The 21,025-nt window shown below is 40.6% G+C and overlaps 1 protein-coding gene across 2 annotated transcripts in view; it reads left to right on the top strand.

Annotated features, from left to right (window-relative positions):
• The first annotated feature begins 4,069 nt into the window (after positions 1-4,069).
• The window catches only part of sgpl1 (sphingosine-1-phosphate lyase 1), a 30,491-nt gene continuing 13,535 nt past the window's right edge, over positions 4,070-21,025 (top strand). Inside the window, exons 1-3 of one of the 2 annotated variants that reach the window (XM_041866938.2) lie at positions 4,070-5,509; positions 19,086-19,251; positions 20,412-20,479. In XM_041866938.2, coding sequence (XP_041722872.1) covers positions 5,498-5,509; positions 19,086-19,251; positions 20,412-20,479 — 246 coding nt within the window. In that variant the 5' untranslated portion in view covers positions 4,070-5,497. Of the gene's footprint in view, positions 5,510-15,710; positions 15,800-19,085; positions 19,252-20,411; positions 20,480-21,025 lie in introns of those variants that run through there. The other variant, XM_045211516.1, reaches the window with a different exon arrangement.

Genomic DNA, 21,025 nt, shown 5'->3' with positions numbered 1-21,025 from the left:
TGCTGTGGCAAGACAGGACAATGATAGAGGTTTCGCTCGTGATGTTAAATTGCAGGTGCAGATGCTCCGATTTCAAAACGATTAGGATCACAGTTGAAAAGTTAACGTACAATGGACTAATTAGACAAATAAAAGCAGTACTTTTCAATGCGTGAGATATAAGAGGTATGCAGTGAGAGCGTGAGAAGATGGTAAAATTGGTGTGTCTCACGGCCAATGCGTGAGAGTTGGAAGCTCTGATTAAAGTACCTTTCTTCCACGAGAAATTCCATAATTTGGTGTTTTGTTGATGGTGGTGGAAAACGCTGTTTCAGGCGCCACACCAGAATCTCCCATGAGTGTTCAATTGTTTGAGATCTGGTGACTGAGACGGCCATGGCCATGACACGTGCTTATCTAACCATTCAGTGACCACTCGTGCCCTGTGGATGGGTTGCCTGGCTACCCAAATTCCTTGCAAACGCTATGCCTCGCCCACGAACGTTAGTTTGTTCTCCGCAATAGATCCCGCCAGAACTTAGTTACCTCTGGTTCATTCAGCCATTCCTATGTGGAAATTGAATGGAGAAAGAATAGGATTTTGGGATAAACGCCGAAAATAATTTCTGAGGTTAACACAGGCTTAGGAGATCTTGTTCTATGAGATAATATCAGTCAGTTAACATGACCTTTATGCAGAGGCGAGTGGGTCAGAGCCCCACCTATTTTGTGCCCCACCTGTTTAGCAAAAAAAAGTGTATATATATATATATATATATATATATATATATATATATATATATACAGTCATGGTCAAAAGTTTTGAGAATGACACAAGTATTGGTCTTCACAAAGTTTGCTGCTTCAGTGTTTTTAGATATTTTTGGCAGATGTTACTATGGTATACTGAAGTATAATTACAAGCATTCCATAAGTGTCAAAGGATTTTATTGACAATTACATTAAGTTTATGCAAAGAGTCAATATTTGCAGTTTAACCCTTATTTTTCAAGACCTCTGCAATCCGCCCTGGCATGCTGTCAATTAACTTCTGGGCCACATCCTGACTGATGGCAGCCCATTCTTGCATAATCAATGCTTGGAGTTTGTCAGAATTTGAGGGGTTTTGTTTGTCCACCTGCCTCTTGAGGATTGACCACAAGTTCTCAATGGGATTAAGGTCTGGGGAGTTTCCTGGCCACGGACCCAAAATGTCGATGTTTTGTTCCCCGAGCCACTTAGTTATCACTTTTGCCTTATGCAAGGTGCTCCATCATGCTGGAAAAGGCATTGTTCGTCAGCAAACTGTTCTTGGATGGTTGGGAGAAGTTGCTCTCAGAGGATGTGTTGGTACCATTCTTTATTCATGGCTGTGTTCTTAGGCAAAATTGTGAGTGAGCCCACTCCCTTGGCTGAGAAGAAACCCCACACATGAATGGTCTCAGGGGGTAGCGCTCCCCTTGTCTTCTCCGGACAAGCTTTTTTCCGGATGCCCCAAACAATCGGAAAGGGGATTCATCAGAGAAAATGACTTTACCCCAGTCCTCAGCAGTCCAATCCCTGTACCATTTGCAGAATATCAGTCTGTCTCTGATGTTTTTCCTGGAGAGAAGTGGCTTCCTCGCTGCCCTTCTTGACACCAGGCCATCCTCCAAAAGTCTTCGCCTCACTGTGTGTGCAGATGCACTTACACCTGCCTGCTGCCATTCCTGAGCAAGCTCTGCACTGGTGGTGCCCCAATCCCACAGCTGAATCAACTTTAGGAGACGGTCCTGGCGCTTGCTGGACTTTCTTGGGTGCACTGAAGCCTTCTTCACAACAATTGAACCTCTCTCCTTGAAGTTCTTGATGATCCGATAAATGGTTGATTTAGGTGCAATCTTACTAGTAGCAATATCCTTGCCTGTGAAGCCCTTTTTGTGCAAAGCAATGATGACGGCACGTGTTTCCTAGCAGGTAACCATGGTTAACAGAGGAAGAACAATGATTTCAAGCACCACCCTCCTTTTAAAGCTTCCAGTCTGTTATTCTAACTCAGTCAGCATGACAGAGTGATCTCCAGCCTTGTCCTTGTCAACACTCTCACCTGTGTTAACGAGAGAATCACTGACATGATGTCAGCTGGTCCTTTTATGGCAGGGCTGAAATGCAGTGGAAATGTTTTTTGGGGATTAAGTTAATTTTCATGGCAAAGAGGGACTTTTCATCTGATCACTCTTCATAACATTCTGGAGTATATCCAAATTGCCATCATAAAAACTGAGGCAGCAGACTTTGTGAAAATTAATATTTGTGTCATTCTCAAAACTTTTGACCACGACTGTATACTACCGTCAAAAGTATTAGAACACCTACTTATTCAAGGGTTTTTGTCGCTGTACATTTCAAAAGTGCTGAACAAACAGTTATATTGGCTACGTCCGACCTAGCTCGCTCATGAATGTCTTAATCAAAATTACGGATTGTCTCTTATCCGCTCGTTGTCCCCTTCTGCCATAGTTTGTACATCTCAATTGTCAGAAGAAACCACATGTTTAAGCAAGTCAGCCATATCAGCTATGTTTTTTAAAAAGGCAATAAATTAGGCTGAATTAACTGTTTTGCTGCCAGATGAGGCTCCGCTGATAGCCAGGTGTAGCGGTGGTAAGTATTCACTCCATGGTGCTGAAAAGAAAGCTCTGCTGTTGGGACAGCTTTATGTAGGCCCTAACAGTTTGTGGGCACCATTTGTCACCATTATAGTGCAATTAATGTATTGTTTAGTGTTTTATTGTGTACTGGCTTTGCTGGCATGCATTAGGAAAAAAAGTTTTTGCCCCACCAAGATTTACATGCTAAAATCGCCACTGCCTTTACTCAAGTGACTCAAGTGACTTTATGTTTTTACCCCATATGTAACTCTGTGTTGTTTTTATCGCACTGCTTTGCTTTATCTTGGCCAGGTCGCAGTTGTAAATGAGAACTTGTTCTCAACTGGCTTACCTGGTTAAATAAAGGTGAAAAAAAATTTTTTTTCCATGATTTTGACAGTTACCTGTAATTTAAAGTAACACCAGCAGTAGTAATAGTCGATGTGCTGTGAGCATCCCCACAAAGTCAATTGAACAACTGAAAGATTCCATGCATTCCAATAATCATTTTGGACTTTTCAAGATGTGAACGTTTGAAAGCCTTATTTAGAAAGAGGATATTGTTGAATATTGAATAGAAAGATACTCATCCTTACTCTCAAATTAGAATATTACCAGTGTGTGCCAATTCTCTTACGAAAAAAATATTGTATTTGGAGTGCAGTATAGCTGCAGAACAATGCAGTGCAAGTGCAGCAACAGTGCAGTATAACTGCAGTTCAACTGCAGTACACTGCAGTTATTCTGAAATTACTGCGTCCAAAATACCACAGTCGACTGCAGCAGTTACTGCACTTTTACTGCAGTTTAAAAACTACAATCTTTTTTGTATAGTTTGTTATATAAATGATGATTTCCATTATGGTCTATGGCCTTGTGTTATTATAGACTACTGTAATGTATTGAGGGAGTCATGGGGTGGCGCTCGGGGGCACTGTTCGCTCTCTGCTCCATCTGGCGTATGAAAACGTCTAACGTCAGTACAAATGAGTCGAAAGTACAAATGCATTTCCGTTTGCGGATGTCGAAAACTGCTACCATTATGCCATTAAACACGATATTTATAGTAGGCCTATATGGACAAAAAGCCAGTAAAGGAGTTTACCTATTGAGTAAATCTATCGGGTTTGTAGAATTATAATTGCGTGTACCGTGCACAAATAATATGACGTATGCCGCGTTCAAAACAACTGGGAACTCGGAAATCTCTGACTTCATTGCGTTCAAGGCAACTGGGAACTCGGGAAAAAAAACGAGCTCCGACTAGGGAAAGTTGTTTTGAACGTTGATCCAACTCGGAATTTGAACTCGGACACTTCTATCTAGAGCTCCGACTTTCCGACCTGAAGTTCACTGACGTCATAATTTGAATTCGTATTTTTCCGAGTTCCCAGTTGACTTGAAAGTTCCATTAAGACGGAAAGGTTGCTTGATGGGAGTGTTGTCGGGTTTGAGAACAATCGCGGAAGCAGAAGTAATGCTTGATTCTGTTGGCGCGAGTCAAGATAGAGGAAATTATTGGAATAGGCTACTGTAACGTCTAAGAATGGAGCTAAAAGGTCTAAAGTTGTAAATCAAGATAAGCCTCGGTATGATAATGCATCATTCCTTGTTGGAGTGCGATAAATGAGCAAGGATGTTTTTTTGGGGAAACCCGTTTGCGGTCACAAAGATAGTGAAGAATGCATTGGACTTGTGGAGTCAGCCAAAGTGAACAGGAGTGGTATGATGTTGATTTCATGTGTGCCAAAAGGAGAAAGCGCTGTGGATGTAGAAATTATCGACACATGAAGTGGAATGCTATGATTATCGGAGTAGGGCACCGATAAAAAGTGTAATATCTGGCATCTCGATGGATATTGAGGCTTCGTGGTTTAATTAAGATGAACATGCCAGGAATAGTTGATTCACGTCGCTTAACCCGCACTGTGAATGTAAAGAAAGAGGAAAGCCTTTCTGTATTATCGATGTTTGATGAATAATTTATCCCGACCCATGTAAGGCTGGGATATAATTTATGAGATGTGCGATGCAAGCTTATGTACAACAGCCACTTCAATGTCACGAATGTAAAAAGTTTGGCCACCTGTCAAGTGTTTGCAGACGGAATATTATTTTTGAATAGTCTGTGACGGTAATCACGTTCCAGAGTGCCCTGTTAGGGTTAAGGAGGTCAAAGTAGGTAGGATCAGGGCTGTCGAGAAGGTCTCCTATGCAGAGGCAGTGAACATTGACGAAGAGGCGAGGAGAGTTCATGAAGCTATGGCAGTGGATGATGCCCAATAGTATGTGGATGTCAGTCAGTTGAAAGATTCTGAAACACTAATCCTGAAGAATGTTGATTTTGTTGCGTTAATTGCGCAGGTGATTAATTGTACAGGACAAACTAACAAAAAATCGAAGAAACTGTAAATCATTGTGAAAGCGGCTAAAATGTTATTGGATCTCCAGGATTTCACTGCTGAAACATTGCAGGGAATACTGTCTGAAGATGCTTCCCCCTCTCAGGCCACAGAGCCTGTGTAGGGATCTGAGCACATTTGAATAAGTGAATGAGTACAATTACTTTCGTTTTGTTTTTTGAGAATAATATGAGTGTGTTTTATAAATGTTTTAGTTTAAAAAACAAAATCGTTAAAGTATCTCAGTTTTTACCCCACCCAGTAGGTGGCGGCAATACACCTTTTTGGATGTATTCCGCCAATAAAGGTTGCTTGCTTTTAGTTGCTGGTCACTTCCTGAATATAGGTTACGATTGTCTGTAATATAGTGGCATGTTTATCAGATCCTCGACCACAAAGCAAGCTATACAGAAATATTGAAGTGACTTTCCCTACTAAGAAAAAGTGAAGACAACCATTTGCTGAAGGCTTGCCTTGACACTAACCATGGACTATTGGGTAAGTGAATAATGGGCTATGTCAACCCAGATGCATTTTCTTTCTCACGTCTTGAATAAATGTAAAAATTGCTTGAACCATGTAACGTTAGCTAACTCCGTGTGTCAAAAAGCATATGAACAGCAGGTCTCACTGATAAATTATTTACATTATAACAATTATGTTTACTGTGTTGCTGCAAACTATAGTAAAGTGTCCAGAACAGTGGAGCGAAGTTTGCCTACACACAATCATGTTGCTTGCCCTGGAGCGCTACAATGTTGACATAATTCGCGCATTGTTAAAGTGATTATAGCACGTATTCTTACTATTTCAATAACACCCCTGGCATTTAGAATTATTTTGAAGTCGAACCTTTTTAAAGTGCGAGGATCATTTTCTTTAGGATCGTTTATTTTGTATGTATTCAGAGGGAATAATGTGGCATAAATACAAATCAAGAATCTGATATGGAAAGGTCAAGCATCTTCTAAGATACATTTTGTGTCTTAACTGCCTCAACAACCATTCACACTTGCAGGCATAGCCTTCTAGTTGTAGGTTTGATTTTCTTTTACAAGTTTGCAGTATAATAAGGGTTCTATTACAGTTATTAGAGTGAATAACTGACCAAATACATTCTAGAAATGGGGCAGTGTTCTTAGTATGGAGTAGAGTCACCTCTAGCTTGACGTGGTCTTTCTCACATTCAAATGATCCAGGTTCTTTCTCACATTCAAATGATATGACAACTTTATGATCAAACAGTTTCTCCTGCAGGCAATCTCCTTTGCAGTGATTTTAAGACAAAGAAAGGGAGCTTTTACTGAGATTTCCACATTGAGCCTCATTGTACTGTACTGCACACTGCCTATCATTAGACTTCCTGTTTAACACAAACATACAGGAAGTACTATTATTTATAATGCAGCATAGCTGCAGGAAGTAGGGGTGCTTAGGGTGCTGCAGCACCCCCTCCACCCCCCCCCACCCCCAAGAAAAATCGGAATAAAAACAAAATCTGAATAAATAAATATATGTAAAACAATAAATAATCATCTTCACAAAAGTAGTGCACTGGGCCTTTACTAGTCCTGTATTAGCGGACCGATATAGCCTTATATTGCAATAGACTTACACAGTATAATACGGTATATACAGACATCAGCAGCCACACATGTACTTGGACATCAGCTTTTTATCATCTGCACTACGGATGTCGGCTCTTAATTTGACCCGTTTAGTCGCAGGGGGAAAATAATCCTGCAGTAGGAGGATTTGAATGGCCTGAATAAATATTTAGAACCGCCACCAGGGGGCTGCTGGAAGCAGTGTTTGACCTATATCGGTTCAATTATTTGAATTCCATTTAGTTCTGGGTTTTTTCTGTGAGCTCAATAAGCACATTGTGCAGTTTCTCTAGAGATAAATCAGATCATGCCCGAACTGTGCAATGTCACTTATGAACATTTTTGAACATCTTGGCATGGTTCTGTTATAATCTCCACCCGGCACAGCCAGAAGAGGACTGGCCACCCCTCATAGCCTGGTTCCTCTCTAGGTTTCTTCCTAGGTTTTGCCTTTCTAGGGAGTTTTTCCTAGCCACCGTGCTTCTACACCTGCATTACTAGCTGTTTGGGGTTTTAGGCTGGGTTTCTGTACAGCACTTCGAGATATTAGCTGATGTAAGAAGGGCTATATAAAATAAAATTGATTGAAATTGATTGATGTAGTAGGGAGTTGTAGTTTCCAACAGGCCAATATTCTACACAGAGTAGCGCAGAAAACTTGGTAATTAACTACAATGACCATAATCCATTGCGCGCCTACTGTTTCTTTTACGCCTGCTACGAGAAGAGACCGTAGAATGCGCGATCGAGAGGGATAGAGAGCAGTTGCATCGCAAGGTATCTCTACCTGAAAATACATAATCTAAGTGATTGATTGTTGGTATTCAGCAGTCATAAAAGTATGGTTTATTTACTTTAAAGAACTAGTAAAATAGTGATTTTGTCAGACAGCATAGGCAGCAGCTCTATAGAGATGAGATGATGACTTGGAATGAAATAACAGTCATCAAATAAAACAAATGTAATATATACAACAAATATTTTATTAAATTAATGTAAATAGGTGATTATTAATAAGTGATAAGTAATAATGTGCAGGCCCTACAATCATGGGACTTTTATTAATTTGAATTGTATTATTGTTTTTCAACCCACAGAATGTCAACCGACATCCGTAGTGCGTTTAATAATTTTGAAACGATTGAAATCAAAAACCGTGATTTATTTTTTAATGATCGAACCGAAACCGAACCGACCTCAAAAAGCACTAATAGCTCAGCACTATTGTATACAATGCAGTACCATACCTACATTTGACCTTAGACTAGTTCAAGTACCCTATGTAACTCTAGTAGTGCAGGGTGGATAGGTGGATAGGTGGCGGACGGGTTGAATAAAGAGAGAACCAAACCTTTAAAAAATCCATAAATGTATCATTCTTGTGCAATTTATATCTATAGGCTACATTTGAGGTTTTTCTTTCATTATTTTAGGCTATCAGGCATTAGTGCGTAAGCCTAAGCATCAGGGCCTAACTGTATGCGTGCCAAATAGCCTACCCGCTAATCGCCAAATGCTTTTGGGAACGGGCAGAAAAAGTTAACATTCATCCACAGAGCCAAAAAGGACAATGTCAGAGTTGAACTCAATAAGAGAAAAGCTGCGAAATGGAGAGTTGAAAATAAAGAGACGGGAGGGCCAGAAAAGAAATGTTTAGGAAAGATTTGGTGAAGTGGTAAAAGAGGATGATAGCAGTGCCGGCTATGTTATGTGTGATGATTGTAAGGTGCTATACAAATTCGACAGTCACAAGACGGGGACTTCAAACAGGCCTATGGCACGTCAAGGGAACTGTACACTACTATTCAGATGGGTTAAATGAAAACTGTAATCTGGACACTAACTGTAAGTCTATAACCTCTCACATAGCCTTAATTTTAACTCCTGCAGAATTGAGCATTTCTTGCAGTAATATGATACACCAAATGTAGGCTACATTTTTACTCAGGAACAGGAGTGGATTATTTAAAAAAAAATTCAGTGTCTTGCAAGAATGCGAATGCAGGTAGATACCACCTGTAGAGGTGCTTTCTTTATCAGCATAATAAAAGCTGATAGTATTTCAACCACATAAAATATGCATCCAAGCTGAACTGAATTCTTATAAGAAATATGTTGGGTCGTTTTCACAGCTTTCTATTTCCTTACAACTTGTCAAACTGATGTCATTTGGACATTTTGCACCGAAAATCTTTACTGTTTTTTGTTGTTGAGTTATAGCATTTTCTCCCCGGGCCCTAAACGTCTTTGCTCCGCGAAAGAAGCAGAGATGACAGAGAGAACTTTACCAATGTCAACTAGATTGAAGCATTCATTCTATCGATTTATGACATTCTGGTGAGCAAGAGTTTATTTAGTCTTCTGGGGCAACATATAGGCTAATGACAGTCACAGAAGAGAAGCTGCATGTATTTAATTATAGACAAGTTGACTAACAAATAGCCTACCAAAATGTCAGAAATTATAAGCAGAAACATATCTAAATTAGGCAAAGAAATCCTGAACCTCCTGTCAAAAAATCGTTAAGCCATTTCTGACTGTAGCCTACAGGCATTTTCTATATATTAGTGGGTTAGGTCTGGTGCGGGCCTCAGATTCTCACTTTATCACATATAGTCGGGCGGTTGTGGATGGGTTATTATCAATTAAGGGTGGGTGCGGGTAAACAAACAGCTGACCCGCACACCACTAACGTGTAGGCTACAGTGCTTCTCGTGTGAATTCTTGTGGATTATAATAAATGGTCATATTTGTAAGGGTAGTTGTATTTTTCGTTAGGGAAAATCTTTTTATTTTTAGATCAATTGTTTTATTATGTTCAAGGCACACATATACAGTGGGGAGAACAAGTATTTGATACACTGCCGATTTTGCAGGTTTTCCTACTTACAAAGCATGTAGAGGTCTGTAATTTTTTATCATAGGTACACTTCAACTGTGAGAAACGGAATCTAAAACAAAAATCCAGAAAATCACATTGTATGATTTTTAAGTAATTAATTTGCATTTTATTGCATGACATAAGTATTTGATCACCTACCAACCAGTAAGAATTCCGGCTCTCACAGACCTGTTAGTTTTTCTTTAAGAAGCCCTCCTGTTCTCCACTCATTACCTGTATTAACTGCACCTGTTTGAACTCGTTACCTGTATAAAAGACACCTGTCCACACACTCAATCAAACAGACTCCAACCTCTCCACAATGGCCAAGACCAGAGAGCTGTGTAAGGACATCAGGGATAAAATTGTAGACCTGCACAAGGCTGGGATGGGCTATAGGACAATAGGCAAGCAGCTTGGTGAGAAGGCAACAACTGTTGGTGCAATTATTAGAAAATGGAAGAAGTTCAAGATGACGGTCAATCACCCTCGGTCTGGGGCTCCATGCAAGATCTCATCTCGTGGGGCATCAATGATCACGAGGAAGGTGAGGGATCAGCCCAGAACTACACGGCAGGACCTGGTCAATGACCTGAAGAGAGCTGGGACCACAGTCTCAAAGAAATTGAGGGGAGGATGGATGGGGCCATGTATCGCGACATCTTGGCCAACAATCTCCTTCCCTCAGTAAGAGCATTGAAAATGGGTCGTGGCTGGGTCTTCCAGCATGACAATGACCCGAAACACACAGCCAGGGCCACTAAGGAGTGGCTCCGTAAGAAGCATCTCAAGGTCCTGGAGTGGCCTAGCCAGTCTCCAGACCTGAACCCAATAGAACATCTTTGGAGGGAGCTGAAAGTCTGTATTGCCCAGCGACAGCCCCGAAACCTGAAGGATCTGGAGCAGGTCTGTATGGAGGAGTGGGCCAAAATCCCTGCTGCAGTGTGTGCAAACCTGGTCAAGACCTACAGGAAACGTATGATCTCTGTAATTGCAAACAAAGGTTTCTGTACCAAATATTAAGTTCTGCTTTTCTGATGTATCAAATACTTATGTCATGCAATAAAATGCAAATGAATTACTTAAAAATCATACAATGTGATTTTTTGGATTTTTGTTTTAGATTCCATCTCTCACAGTTGAAGTGTACTATGATAAAAAATTACAGACCACTACATGCTTTGTAAGTAGGAAAACCTGCAAAATCGGCAGTGTATCAAATACTTGTTCTCCCCACTGTATACCAGAGTTCGAATCCGGCCCTCTGCCCTTTTGACTACCCTATCTTCCCTGTCTTTGCCACGTCTTCCCTGGGCTCTGGGGGCCCCAAACCCATCCCTAGACAGCATATGAAAACATCATAACCCATGGCAAAAATGTTTAGAATTGGCTTTAAAAATGCAAATTTCTCTCAGCCTCAATGTGTAGAATAGCATGAGATTAGCTATAAAACTGCACATTTTTCTCTCTGCCCCTTGACAATATGTGTAGAATTGCTGAAAATTAGCTTTAAAACTGCAACATTTTTCTCTTTGCCCCATGGCAAAATGTGGTGAATTGTAGGAAGTTAGCGACCCCCCAAAAAAAAATAATAACTTTGGGGGGGTTGGGGGCTCTTACCCAGACCTTGCAGGGGGGCCCAAAAAACTGCAGTGCGCCACTGTGCCCCACTCCTTAAAAAATCCCTTTTAAGAAAGAATACGTCATTGGACAGATAACAATTAGATTGTGAGTGCACGTCCAATATAAAACATGGTTATAAATAATACAAGGTAAATTGATTCATAGAACACGCACAGACCTGGCAAGCAACAATAGATGCTATGCTAACTAATTCCACCATTGAAAGAGAAAACAAAGAAATAGAAAATAAACTCTGTATGCTGAGATTCAGTTTGGAGATTTTGAGGTGGAAAAATGTTAAGCCTCGAATGCATTTGTCCTTTCAGTTTTGACTCGCACACTGATCGTACATTTTTTTTGACCTTCCAACCTTTTTTTCGACCACGACCTTCCGCTCAAGAAAAAATCTAGTTGATGATCCCTGGCCTATAGCCTCCATTAGGCCCACAAGTTAATTGCATTGACTTAAAGTAAAACAAATAGTCTGATGATTTATACATCAAAGAAAAGTGTCTCGACTCAACTAAATCGTATTTGGATAGGCTCAAATGCATAAACATCTTGACAGTTTTTCAAAATGAAATAGTAGAGCCACACAATACAGGCTGTCAATCCACAACAAGAACTACTTCAAAATGCCGGCATCAAACTGAAAGTACAGTAGGTCTATGCTACTGTAGCCGGCGCATAACAGTTTAGCAATGGAAATCTCACCTACTGTAAGGGCCATCCACTCAAAATACCATAATTATATTGACAAATTATACACAGCCTAACTATAAAACGTGGGCGAGCATCCACACTGGAGGAAACTTTATCGTTCTACTGTAGGCCTACATCTGTCACTCAACTGATGGCCAAATCAGCTCATCAACTTTTTCACACCTTTCATTTTGTGCAATGGATAGGCTAACGGGTAGTCTACAGAATGTAGGCTATTGGAATATAATAAAATAACAAAGGGCCTATTGCAACCATCGATGGCACTATATTATCGTAATGCCTCGTTAAACCATCAATAGGCTCAAAATTCACCCGCACAGCTGATTTCAATTGCAACCATTATTGGTTACCGCATTGCCGCTTCCGAAAATATGATGTCGGGTTTACCTAAGTCCTGCTTGCAACCAAAGTCTTTCAAGACACTTATGTATATATAGTGTATGTGTACACCCCTTCAAATTAGTGGATTTGGCTATTTCAGCCACACCCGTTGCTGACTGGTGTATAAAATCGAGCACACGGCCATGCAATCTCTGTACACAAACATTGGCAGTAGAATGGCCTTACTGAAAAGCTCAGTGACTTTCAACCTGGCATTGTCATAGGATGCCACCTTTCCAACAAGTCAGTTCGTCAAATTTCTGCCCTGCTAGAGCTGCCCCGGTCAACTGTAAGTGCTGTTATTGTGAAGTGGAAACGTCTAGGAGCAACAACGGCTCGGCCGCGAAGTTGTAGGCCACACAAGCTCACAGAACGGGACCGCCGAGTGCTGAAGCGAGTAACACGTAGAAATCATCTGTCCTCGGTTGCAACACTCACTGCTGAGTTCCAAACTGCCTCTGGAAGCAACGTCAGCACAAGAACTGTTCATCGGGAGCTTCATGAAATGGGTTTCCATGACCGAGCAGCCACACACAAGCCTAAGATCACCATGCGCAATGCCAAGCGTCGGCTGGAGTGGTGTAAAGCTCTCCGCCATTGGACTCTGGAGCAGTGGAAACGCGTTCTCTGGAGTGATGAATCACGCTTCACCATCTGGCAGTCTGACGGACGAATCTGGGTTTGGCGGATGCCTGGAGAACGCTACCTGTCCCAATGCATAGTGGCAACTGTAAAGTTTGGTGTAGGAGGAATAATGATCTGTGGCTGTTTTTCATGGTTCAGGCCCCTTAGTTCCAGTGAAGGGAAATCTAAACACTACAGCATACAATTACATTCTAGACGATTCTGTGCTTCCAACTTTGTGGCAACAGTTTGGGGAAGCCCCTTCCTGTTTCAACCTGACAATGCCCCGGGACACAAAGTGAGGTCCATACAGAAATAGTTTGTCAAGATCGGTGTGGAAGAACTTGACTGGCCTGCCAGAGCCCTGACCTCAACCCCATCGAACACCTTTGGAATGAATTGGAACACTGACTGCGAGCCAGGCCTAATCACCCAACATCAGTGCCCGACCTCACTCATGCTCTTGTGGCTGAATGGAAGCAAGTCCCCGCAGCAATGTTCCAACATCTAGTGGAAAGCCTTCCCAGAAGAGTGGAGGCTGTTATAGCAGCAAAGGGGGGGACCATCTCCATATTAATGCCCGTGAATTTGGAATGAGAGTTTCAACGAGCAGGTGTCCACATACATACTTTTGGTAATGTAGTGTATGTTCGCCTTCTGGTTAGTGTTATCATCCGAAAAATGTGGACCTTTTTGAACAGACTAAGGGCGATTTATCTATTTGACAAGCATTCCGTACAATTGAAATAAAGTAGTTCCTCATTCCTCTACTGTGGCTGTTTACCCGACCCTTTGTATGAATGGAAACTGTTGGTGTAGCCTACTGTTATTATTTAATTTGTTTCCTATTGATGTTATGCATTAAATACAACTGTCTTTAAAATAAAAGTGTCTGGTATAGTCATCTGTTATCAAGATCGGGGGTCAAATATCCCTGGACTGTCCATATCTTATTGAGTTGTTTGTGACAGATGTGCCTGTGCCGGAATCGAACCCACAGTAGATCTATAGGTGCGCAGTGAAGGCAGCGGCCCTAACCGCTAGACCACGAATGAACTCAATGTTGATGGTTGACGCTCAGATGTTGGTATTTCACTGGATTATTTGAATTTTATTTTCCAGAAGATACAGACCTTAGAATTCATAGAATGTGTTTGCCAAGCCAGTGTTGATGCTAATGTGGATTATCACACTGTTTTCCCCATGATGTCTCTCCTAGCAGTAGCCTCCTCCTCACACCCAGTACATTTCCATGAGAAATACGACCTCCCCTTGGAGACAACAAAGGTCTCCTTACAGAATACAGTTGGCCTGGGAAAACGGATGCATGGGCGTTTTACACAACAATAGGGAGAACAAAATAAGCGTGAAGGCGGGCTTCAGCACTTCATTATTTCCCCCAATGCAAAGACGGCCGTGAAAAATGTTTTGTAACGGGCAAAGTATGTTAGTTGAAAAATGTCAGACAGAAATGTGTTGGATAACAAAGAGTACGTACGTGGCAAAGGGTTCATATATCTGTTGCAATAGGACTTTCCTTTTGCCCTGACGCAAGATAACACCATTTAATCTCTCCAGTTTATGGCATATAGAAACTCACATTTGCTCAGCTCTGCTGTCTGTGCTACAGAACCACTGAACTCCAAGGGAACTACAGCTTTTGCATACATATTTCAAAATATTCCTGACAATGTTTGTTATTTCACCATTTTTAGATGGAGAATGAAGCCTAATCCTATGAAAAGGCATTCAGATTAGCTGCCAATCTGGTCACATAGTATGTTTCTCCCGTTGCTCCCAACTCTGCTCTACCTGGCTAACCCTGGCAAACCTGTCGGAGAGCATGTTACACAGACAAGTAAACCTAACAACTGTCGTCAGGGGGTGTATTCTTGTGATTGAATGGCAAAGCTTCCATTCAGGTTAATTCATTGTAGAATGTGAGTTTGTCATTACTATAGGCTTAAGTACTGTCAGTACTCTTATGTACACCTTTTTATGTCTATTATTTTATTTTACTGTTTTCTTTTTGTTGCTGTGACTACTAGACCTGGATTGACGTGATTCCACTTAAGCAAGTAGTTAGTCAGTCAATCAAAGCCTACATTTCAAACGAAGTCACTAAAAGTGTTTGCATTGCATACAAATACTCTGCGTTGAGCATGGTTAGCTTGCATGATGTCACTGGAATGCATAACCAGTACCTTTTTGATATTTCCCCCCAAAGCATTATGCGATGTTAGTTTCAGTGGTTAGGAATAGTGGTTATTCAAGTTACTGTCCTGTGGACCTTAAGCTTTTCCCTATCTGATTACAGTGAACCTACATGGAACAATCTTTATTGTTATCAAGCAGAACAGCAGAGTGTTGTAAAAAGCAGTGATGGTGACATAATAGATGAACCCATTTTTACTGCACTCATGTAATTAATGAATCATTTTACTATGGCCACTGGTTTGGAAATAGGCTTAATTTGTCAAATGCAGATATTATATGAGCAGTTTTTCAATATTCCACACCTAAAATAGTGTATTCCTTACTTACTGTATTTGGTTAGTGATCCGTCTATCAGATAGTAATTTGTTTTGAGATGATAACATGCACAACTTGCAGTATCATCTTATTGCACTTCCTCTGCACTTGAATTAACACACCAAATTCATTTGTTTGGGGAGGAAAAGTGTTTCTGAGGTTTGTCTCCTCCATTGGCTATAGATGTTATGTCTAATGGGTGATAAGGGCAGAGTGTAGGCAGCTGACTCCTATTCCTCCACCCCACCTGGTCCTGGTTGTGGAAAATGAGCTACCTTTCAGTCTAATGACTAGTCGAACTTTGGAGTAACAGATTACACTAGTACCTCTCTGATGTAATTTTCGCAACTGCAATTGTGCCACGTTTCTACAGAGGGATCGAAATTGAACCATAGCACGATGACAGAGTCTTCTGGTGTAAGTACTCGTCATTAGTAGACGTATTACTTGTTGGTTTATTGTATTTCTACTTTCGCAAAGATTAAAGTTGACTGATGTTGTGTTGAACTTTATATGATGGAAAGTGTGATGTCAATTGATTATGAGGGAATTGCATTGTGACATTGTTCTAAGTTGTTGTCATTTCGATTTTGTGCATGGGATGTAAATCTGCTATTGGGGACATGATTACTCATGTGATTAATTGACGATGATATGCGGTGACAGTCGGTGTCTGTAGCTAGGTTTCCATCCAATTGTCGACAGATTGTTATGTGAATATTCTAAAATCCGCATTAAAACAATATGCGCATTTTCCCACCAGAGATGTTTCAAATTGACTTGTTGGAGATAAAAGGCTGTGCGTGCTGACAGTGCACACAAAAATAACTTGTTTTTGTGACAATTGTTTACTGAACAAAAATATAAAAAAATATATATGCAACAATTTCAATGATTTTACTGAGTTACAGGTCATTTTAGGAAATCAGTCAATTGAAATAAATTCATTAGGCCTAATCTATGGATTTCACATGACCGGGCAGGGGTGCAGCCATTGGTGGGCCTTGGAGGGCATAGGGAGTTTTTCCCCACAAAAGGGCTTTATTACAAACAGAAATACTCTGTCTGATTGATTGAGAGATTCAAGGAGCTATCATCATTAAGTAACATCATAGATGGAAAGCATTTGAATATTAACATTCATGCACTTCTAAATGAATTTTGTAACTTTGTCCCAGAAGCATTTAACTGCAAGGCACTCCACATCATATGAAGGAATGTGCCTACCTAATTTAGGGGACACATTTCCTTGGCTTTAAATACAGTCTGTGAACAAACACAAAATGTATGAGTTGATGATTCAGATTACAGCATGCCAAGGTCATATTTTTCCATATTCTGGTCCAGTTAAAGGGTTGTTCAGATTCACTTAGATCTGTGGACTGACCTAAGCTGACCTAAATTGTAAATATAGAACAAAGAGTTGCCTGGTAATGTGTGTCTTTCAAATCTTGGAATGTTCTCAAACCATTATTGTCCATGATATGGGTAAGTGTATGGATTCCATATTTGGACCATTCAGGGGGATGCAAAAGGCATTATTGTGAAATATTGGACCATTCAGGGGGATGCAAAAGGCATTATTGTGAAATATTGGGAGTATGGTCATACCATTTTGATTCCCAGTTAGATTGTTTTAAAATTGTGTGGCAAATAGAGATTGTGTGAGCAATAATAGGAACAAATCATTGTTTACTTAGTTTAAGACAGGGTTCCCCAACTGACGGCCCGCGGGCCAAATGTTTTTATTTGGCCCCCCAAGTTTTCTGAGCAAAAACAATAATACATCAAATCAAATCAAATTTTATTGGCCACATGCGCCGAATACAACAGGTGCAGACATTACAGTGAAATGCTTACTTACAGCAATACACAATAAAATGAGCTCCAAGTGATTTTAATGTAAGAAATCTGTTCCCAAGTATTCCCACGCACAATAGAGAGACACGTGATCATAAACAAATGTAAGCAAGGTTTGAAATGATTGTTTTAGTCAAACATTATATCTCTTTGGGCTTCTTGCAGTCAATTTGCAGTCATCAAATTATTTGTCATTATAAACTGGCTGGTTCGAGCCCTGAATGCTGATTGCCTGACAGCCGTGGTATATCATACCATATGCCACGGGTATGTATATTTTTTCTGTTCTAATTACGTTGGTAACCAGTTTATAATAGCAATAAGGCACCTTGGGGGTTTGTGGTATATGGCCAATATACCACGGATAAGGGCTGTGTCCAGGCACTCCGCGTTGCGTCGTGCGTAAGAACAGCCCTTAGCTGTGGTATATTGGCCATAGACCACACCCCCTCGTGCCTTATTGCTTAATTATGTTCCGGCCCCCCGTCCATCCGCTCAATAAAAAATTGGCGGCTGAATCTAGTTGATGATCCCTGGTTTAAGGGAAATATTAGTGAAGACCATCTATTCCAGGGCAATAGGAGATAGTGCTAATGCCTGGAAATATCATTTAAAATTTGGTACAGATAGTCTTCCTACGTCTTTCCTCCTTTGTAAGTTTGTTCATTTTATCTGGGATTGCTTACCTTGCCATATAAAATTTGAAACCACTCTATGGATTTTATCCCAATAACCAGAAGGAGGAGACACGGATGGGTTGAACTACAGAAATTTAGCCTTGGCAATATATTCATTTTTACAATAGATATTCTGCCGGTTAAAGCAACTGGGATGTTAGTCCATCTACTGTTAAAGTTTCTGGCAGTGGTTTTATCTAGGGAAGGAAATATATCTACTACTAAATATTTTAAATGGGAAACATTTGAGATTCCATAAATAGAGATGGAGTCCTCCATCGGGGTCTTGAGAGGCAGTAGGGCTGATTTGGTTAGATACATTTTATAACTTGAGATGAAGCTGAATTTATCTATGATCTTCAATGTGTTTGGGAGCGGTTTGAGATGCATTGTCTAGATATAGTAAAATATCGTCCATGTATAATGAGATGAAGTGATCAGTAGATTTTTGGCAAATTTGTGTTATTTATTTAGATTGACAAATTACCTGGGCCAGGGGTTCCATGGATAATAAAAATAGCTAAGGATAAATAAGTACGTCTCGAAGGGATGACGACATCATTTTGGAAATCAGTTTAATATCTGTGTTTATCAAAGATAGGGGGTGATTATGAGAACACTGGGTGGCATCCATACATTTTTTAAAATAAAAGCACAATTTGTGCTGTCTTCGCATCTCTCACAAGTGAACAGCTGTGTTAATCATTTCGAGCTATAGCGGACCTAATTTGATTCCAACATTTTAAATAGAGCTCAAAAAATATTTTGCAGTTAAATTCCCATGTACCGAGAAAAAAAACAACAACAAGTTGAATGGGTTTCCATTGCATTTTCAACTCTACTGATGGCTTTGTCACAACAAACGTTGTCTTGTATAGTGAATATAGCCACTCTGGTTTGCTGTTTTCATCAGGCCTAGCTGTAACATATTTTAGTGGGAAGTATTCAACCCTAAACAAGACACCATAGGATGAAAGCTTTACTTTTGTATGATCTTTAAAACAAAGTGGGTGTTTAGTCATGACCATCTTTTTGTTCTTCTCCTCAGCAGTTTTATCGATATGCATGTAGTCCCCAGGACCCTCCAGAAAATCCTTATACGTTGCATAGCAGTACAGATGGATCTACAATTGGAAATTAACAATGTCATCTCGCTACGTTCCTAGAGTGCCTTGGAGGTGTACAAGGAGATGCTATTGCTCTACCTGGAGGAAGGCAGGCGGCTTGTGAACACCAACTGCGAGGAGCTGGAACCATGGCAGATCATTGGAGCTACTCTCATCTCGACCCTAGGAGCAGTCTGGGTCAAAGGCTTCCTGTTTCAGCAAGAAAGTAAGTTTTCAGATGATGGAATGAGGCACGTGTGTATCAAATGCATGGGGAAATGTTATGAATGGGTGTTTATGTGTTCTACATGATGAAAAGTGCTTTTTGGTTTAATCAGACATGCTGCTTCATGATTCATTACCCGTCTGAAGGAGTGTGCAGTTATTCACTTCCCCTCGTGGATTTAAAAGGAAAGGACTGGTGTAAACTCTCTCTAGCTCATGCTTACATCAATCCAATGACTGGTAGAAAGGCTGAGAATTGGGACTCGGGAAGGTGTCAGCATTAAAGCACCAAGAGTTGGACCCGAAGTATGGCAGGGATTGACATTAAGGTCTGAAAGGCCCTCACCCGTTGGGCATGTCAGGAGTATTTTTGGGTTGGCCGAAGATTATGATCACTTGCCCGATATTTTTAAGTCGCTATTTTCACCTACACACAGGGGAGGAAACAGAGAGTCCAGACTACTGGATTTCTTTGTAATTTGGTTGTTGTCAGTAAAAATAAATCACCTGCCCAATGGGGCAACCTCAGAGCAGATTCAACTTGGGCAACTGCTCAGGTCACTTGCCCCGGGCAATAGGACAACCCTTAATGTCAATCCCTGTATGGGCTTGAATACTTCTTTCTGATACCATTGTGAGCAATGATCAGCTGACAAAACAATTTCGGTGTGTCTCTGTGATCAGTTAAAGCATTCGATATTGCTGGCCAACAATTTTAAATATGTTTGAACTTGCAGTTGCTGTTTTTGTTCTTGCTCCACACTTCAGTTTGTCTCTCTTTGTTTACAGCTGTTTTACAGTTATTACAAGTGACATAGACATGTTCAGACATGTTACTGTTCTCACTGATGTCTGTGCATTTTCTAGAATCCTACAGATCGGTGATATTTATATTCCAAATCAGTGGAAATTACGATTTGTTTTTTGTTGATGGTAGTAACTTGCTGTACACAATTTCATTTGGCAGGAATGTTGGCAGGAAACTATGTTCCAGTATTAGGTTGTACGCCAGCTGTTGGCCTTTTTGATTTGACTGCCCTTTCCAAGCAGCTGTTTTATTCATATAAACATTCCCCATTGAATTCAGCTTGTGGTTTTCTCCTGTGCTTCTCATCTACTGTTATTTTCAGCTCAATCGCCTCTTTCTTTGTTGCTTAATAGCCCTGACATCCCGAATCAAGAAGCAGTGCTTTCGACTCATCAGAAAAATACCCTTTGTTGGCGCGACAGTAAGTTTCAAGCGGTTATTGTGTTCCTCTATTCCACAGATGTGTTCTGACTCTTCCTAGTCTAGCGTGGTATGAGTCACTCAGTGATGACTTGAGTGTCGGCATGCGGGAGGGAGGGAGGGAGGGAGGGAGGAGGGGGGGGGGTTAAGATCTTTAACACAGTTTACATCATGGACTGGTGATAATGCTGGGTTAGTGTTGGTCATTACAGAATGACTAAAACCATATTTAACTGAAGAGTGTGAATAGGCTACACTTTAATCAGATGGTGAAATCTACATTTACATATTTTGAATGCTCTCTAGCCACAAACATATTTGGATAGCCCAGATCTTCCAGGCATGCTATCACCTATACTTTCACAACTAGCTGGTTTTGATTGCTTTCATATATTTTCTATATTTCCGAAAACACTTTTAGATAAGTTGTGAACGCCAGAGGGTTGTAGCCTAAACATGCCATAATGGGTCCCTGCTCCTTGGAAATGGTTTGTGTTGTCTGAGCGGTGATGTGCGTAGTGTGACTAACTCAGTGTCTCTTTGCAAC

The sequence above is a fragment of the Coregonus clupeaformis genome, chromosome 37 (genome assembly GCF_020615455.1).
Source record: "Coregonus clupeaformis isolate EN_2021a chromosome 37, ASM2061545v1, whole genome shotgun sequence".
Classification (NCBI taxonomy): Eukaryota; Metazoa; Chordata; class Actinopteri; order Salmoniformes; family Salmonidae; genus Coregonus; species Coregonus clupeaformis.
The sequence above is the reverse complement of the archived record's forward strand: the minus strand, read 5'-3'. Positions and strand labels throughout refer to the sequence as shown.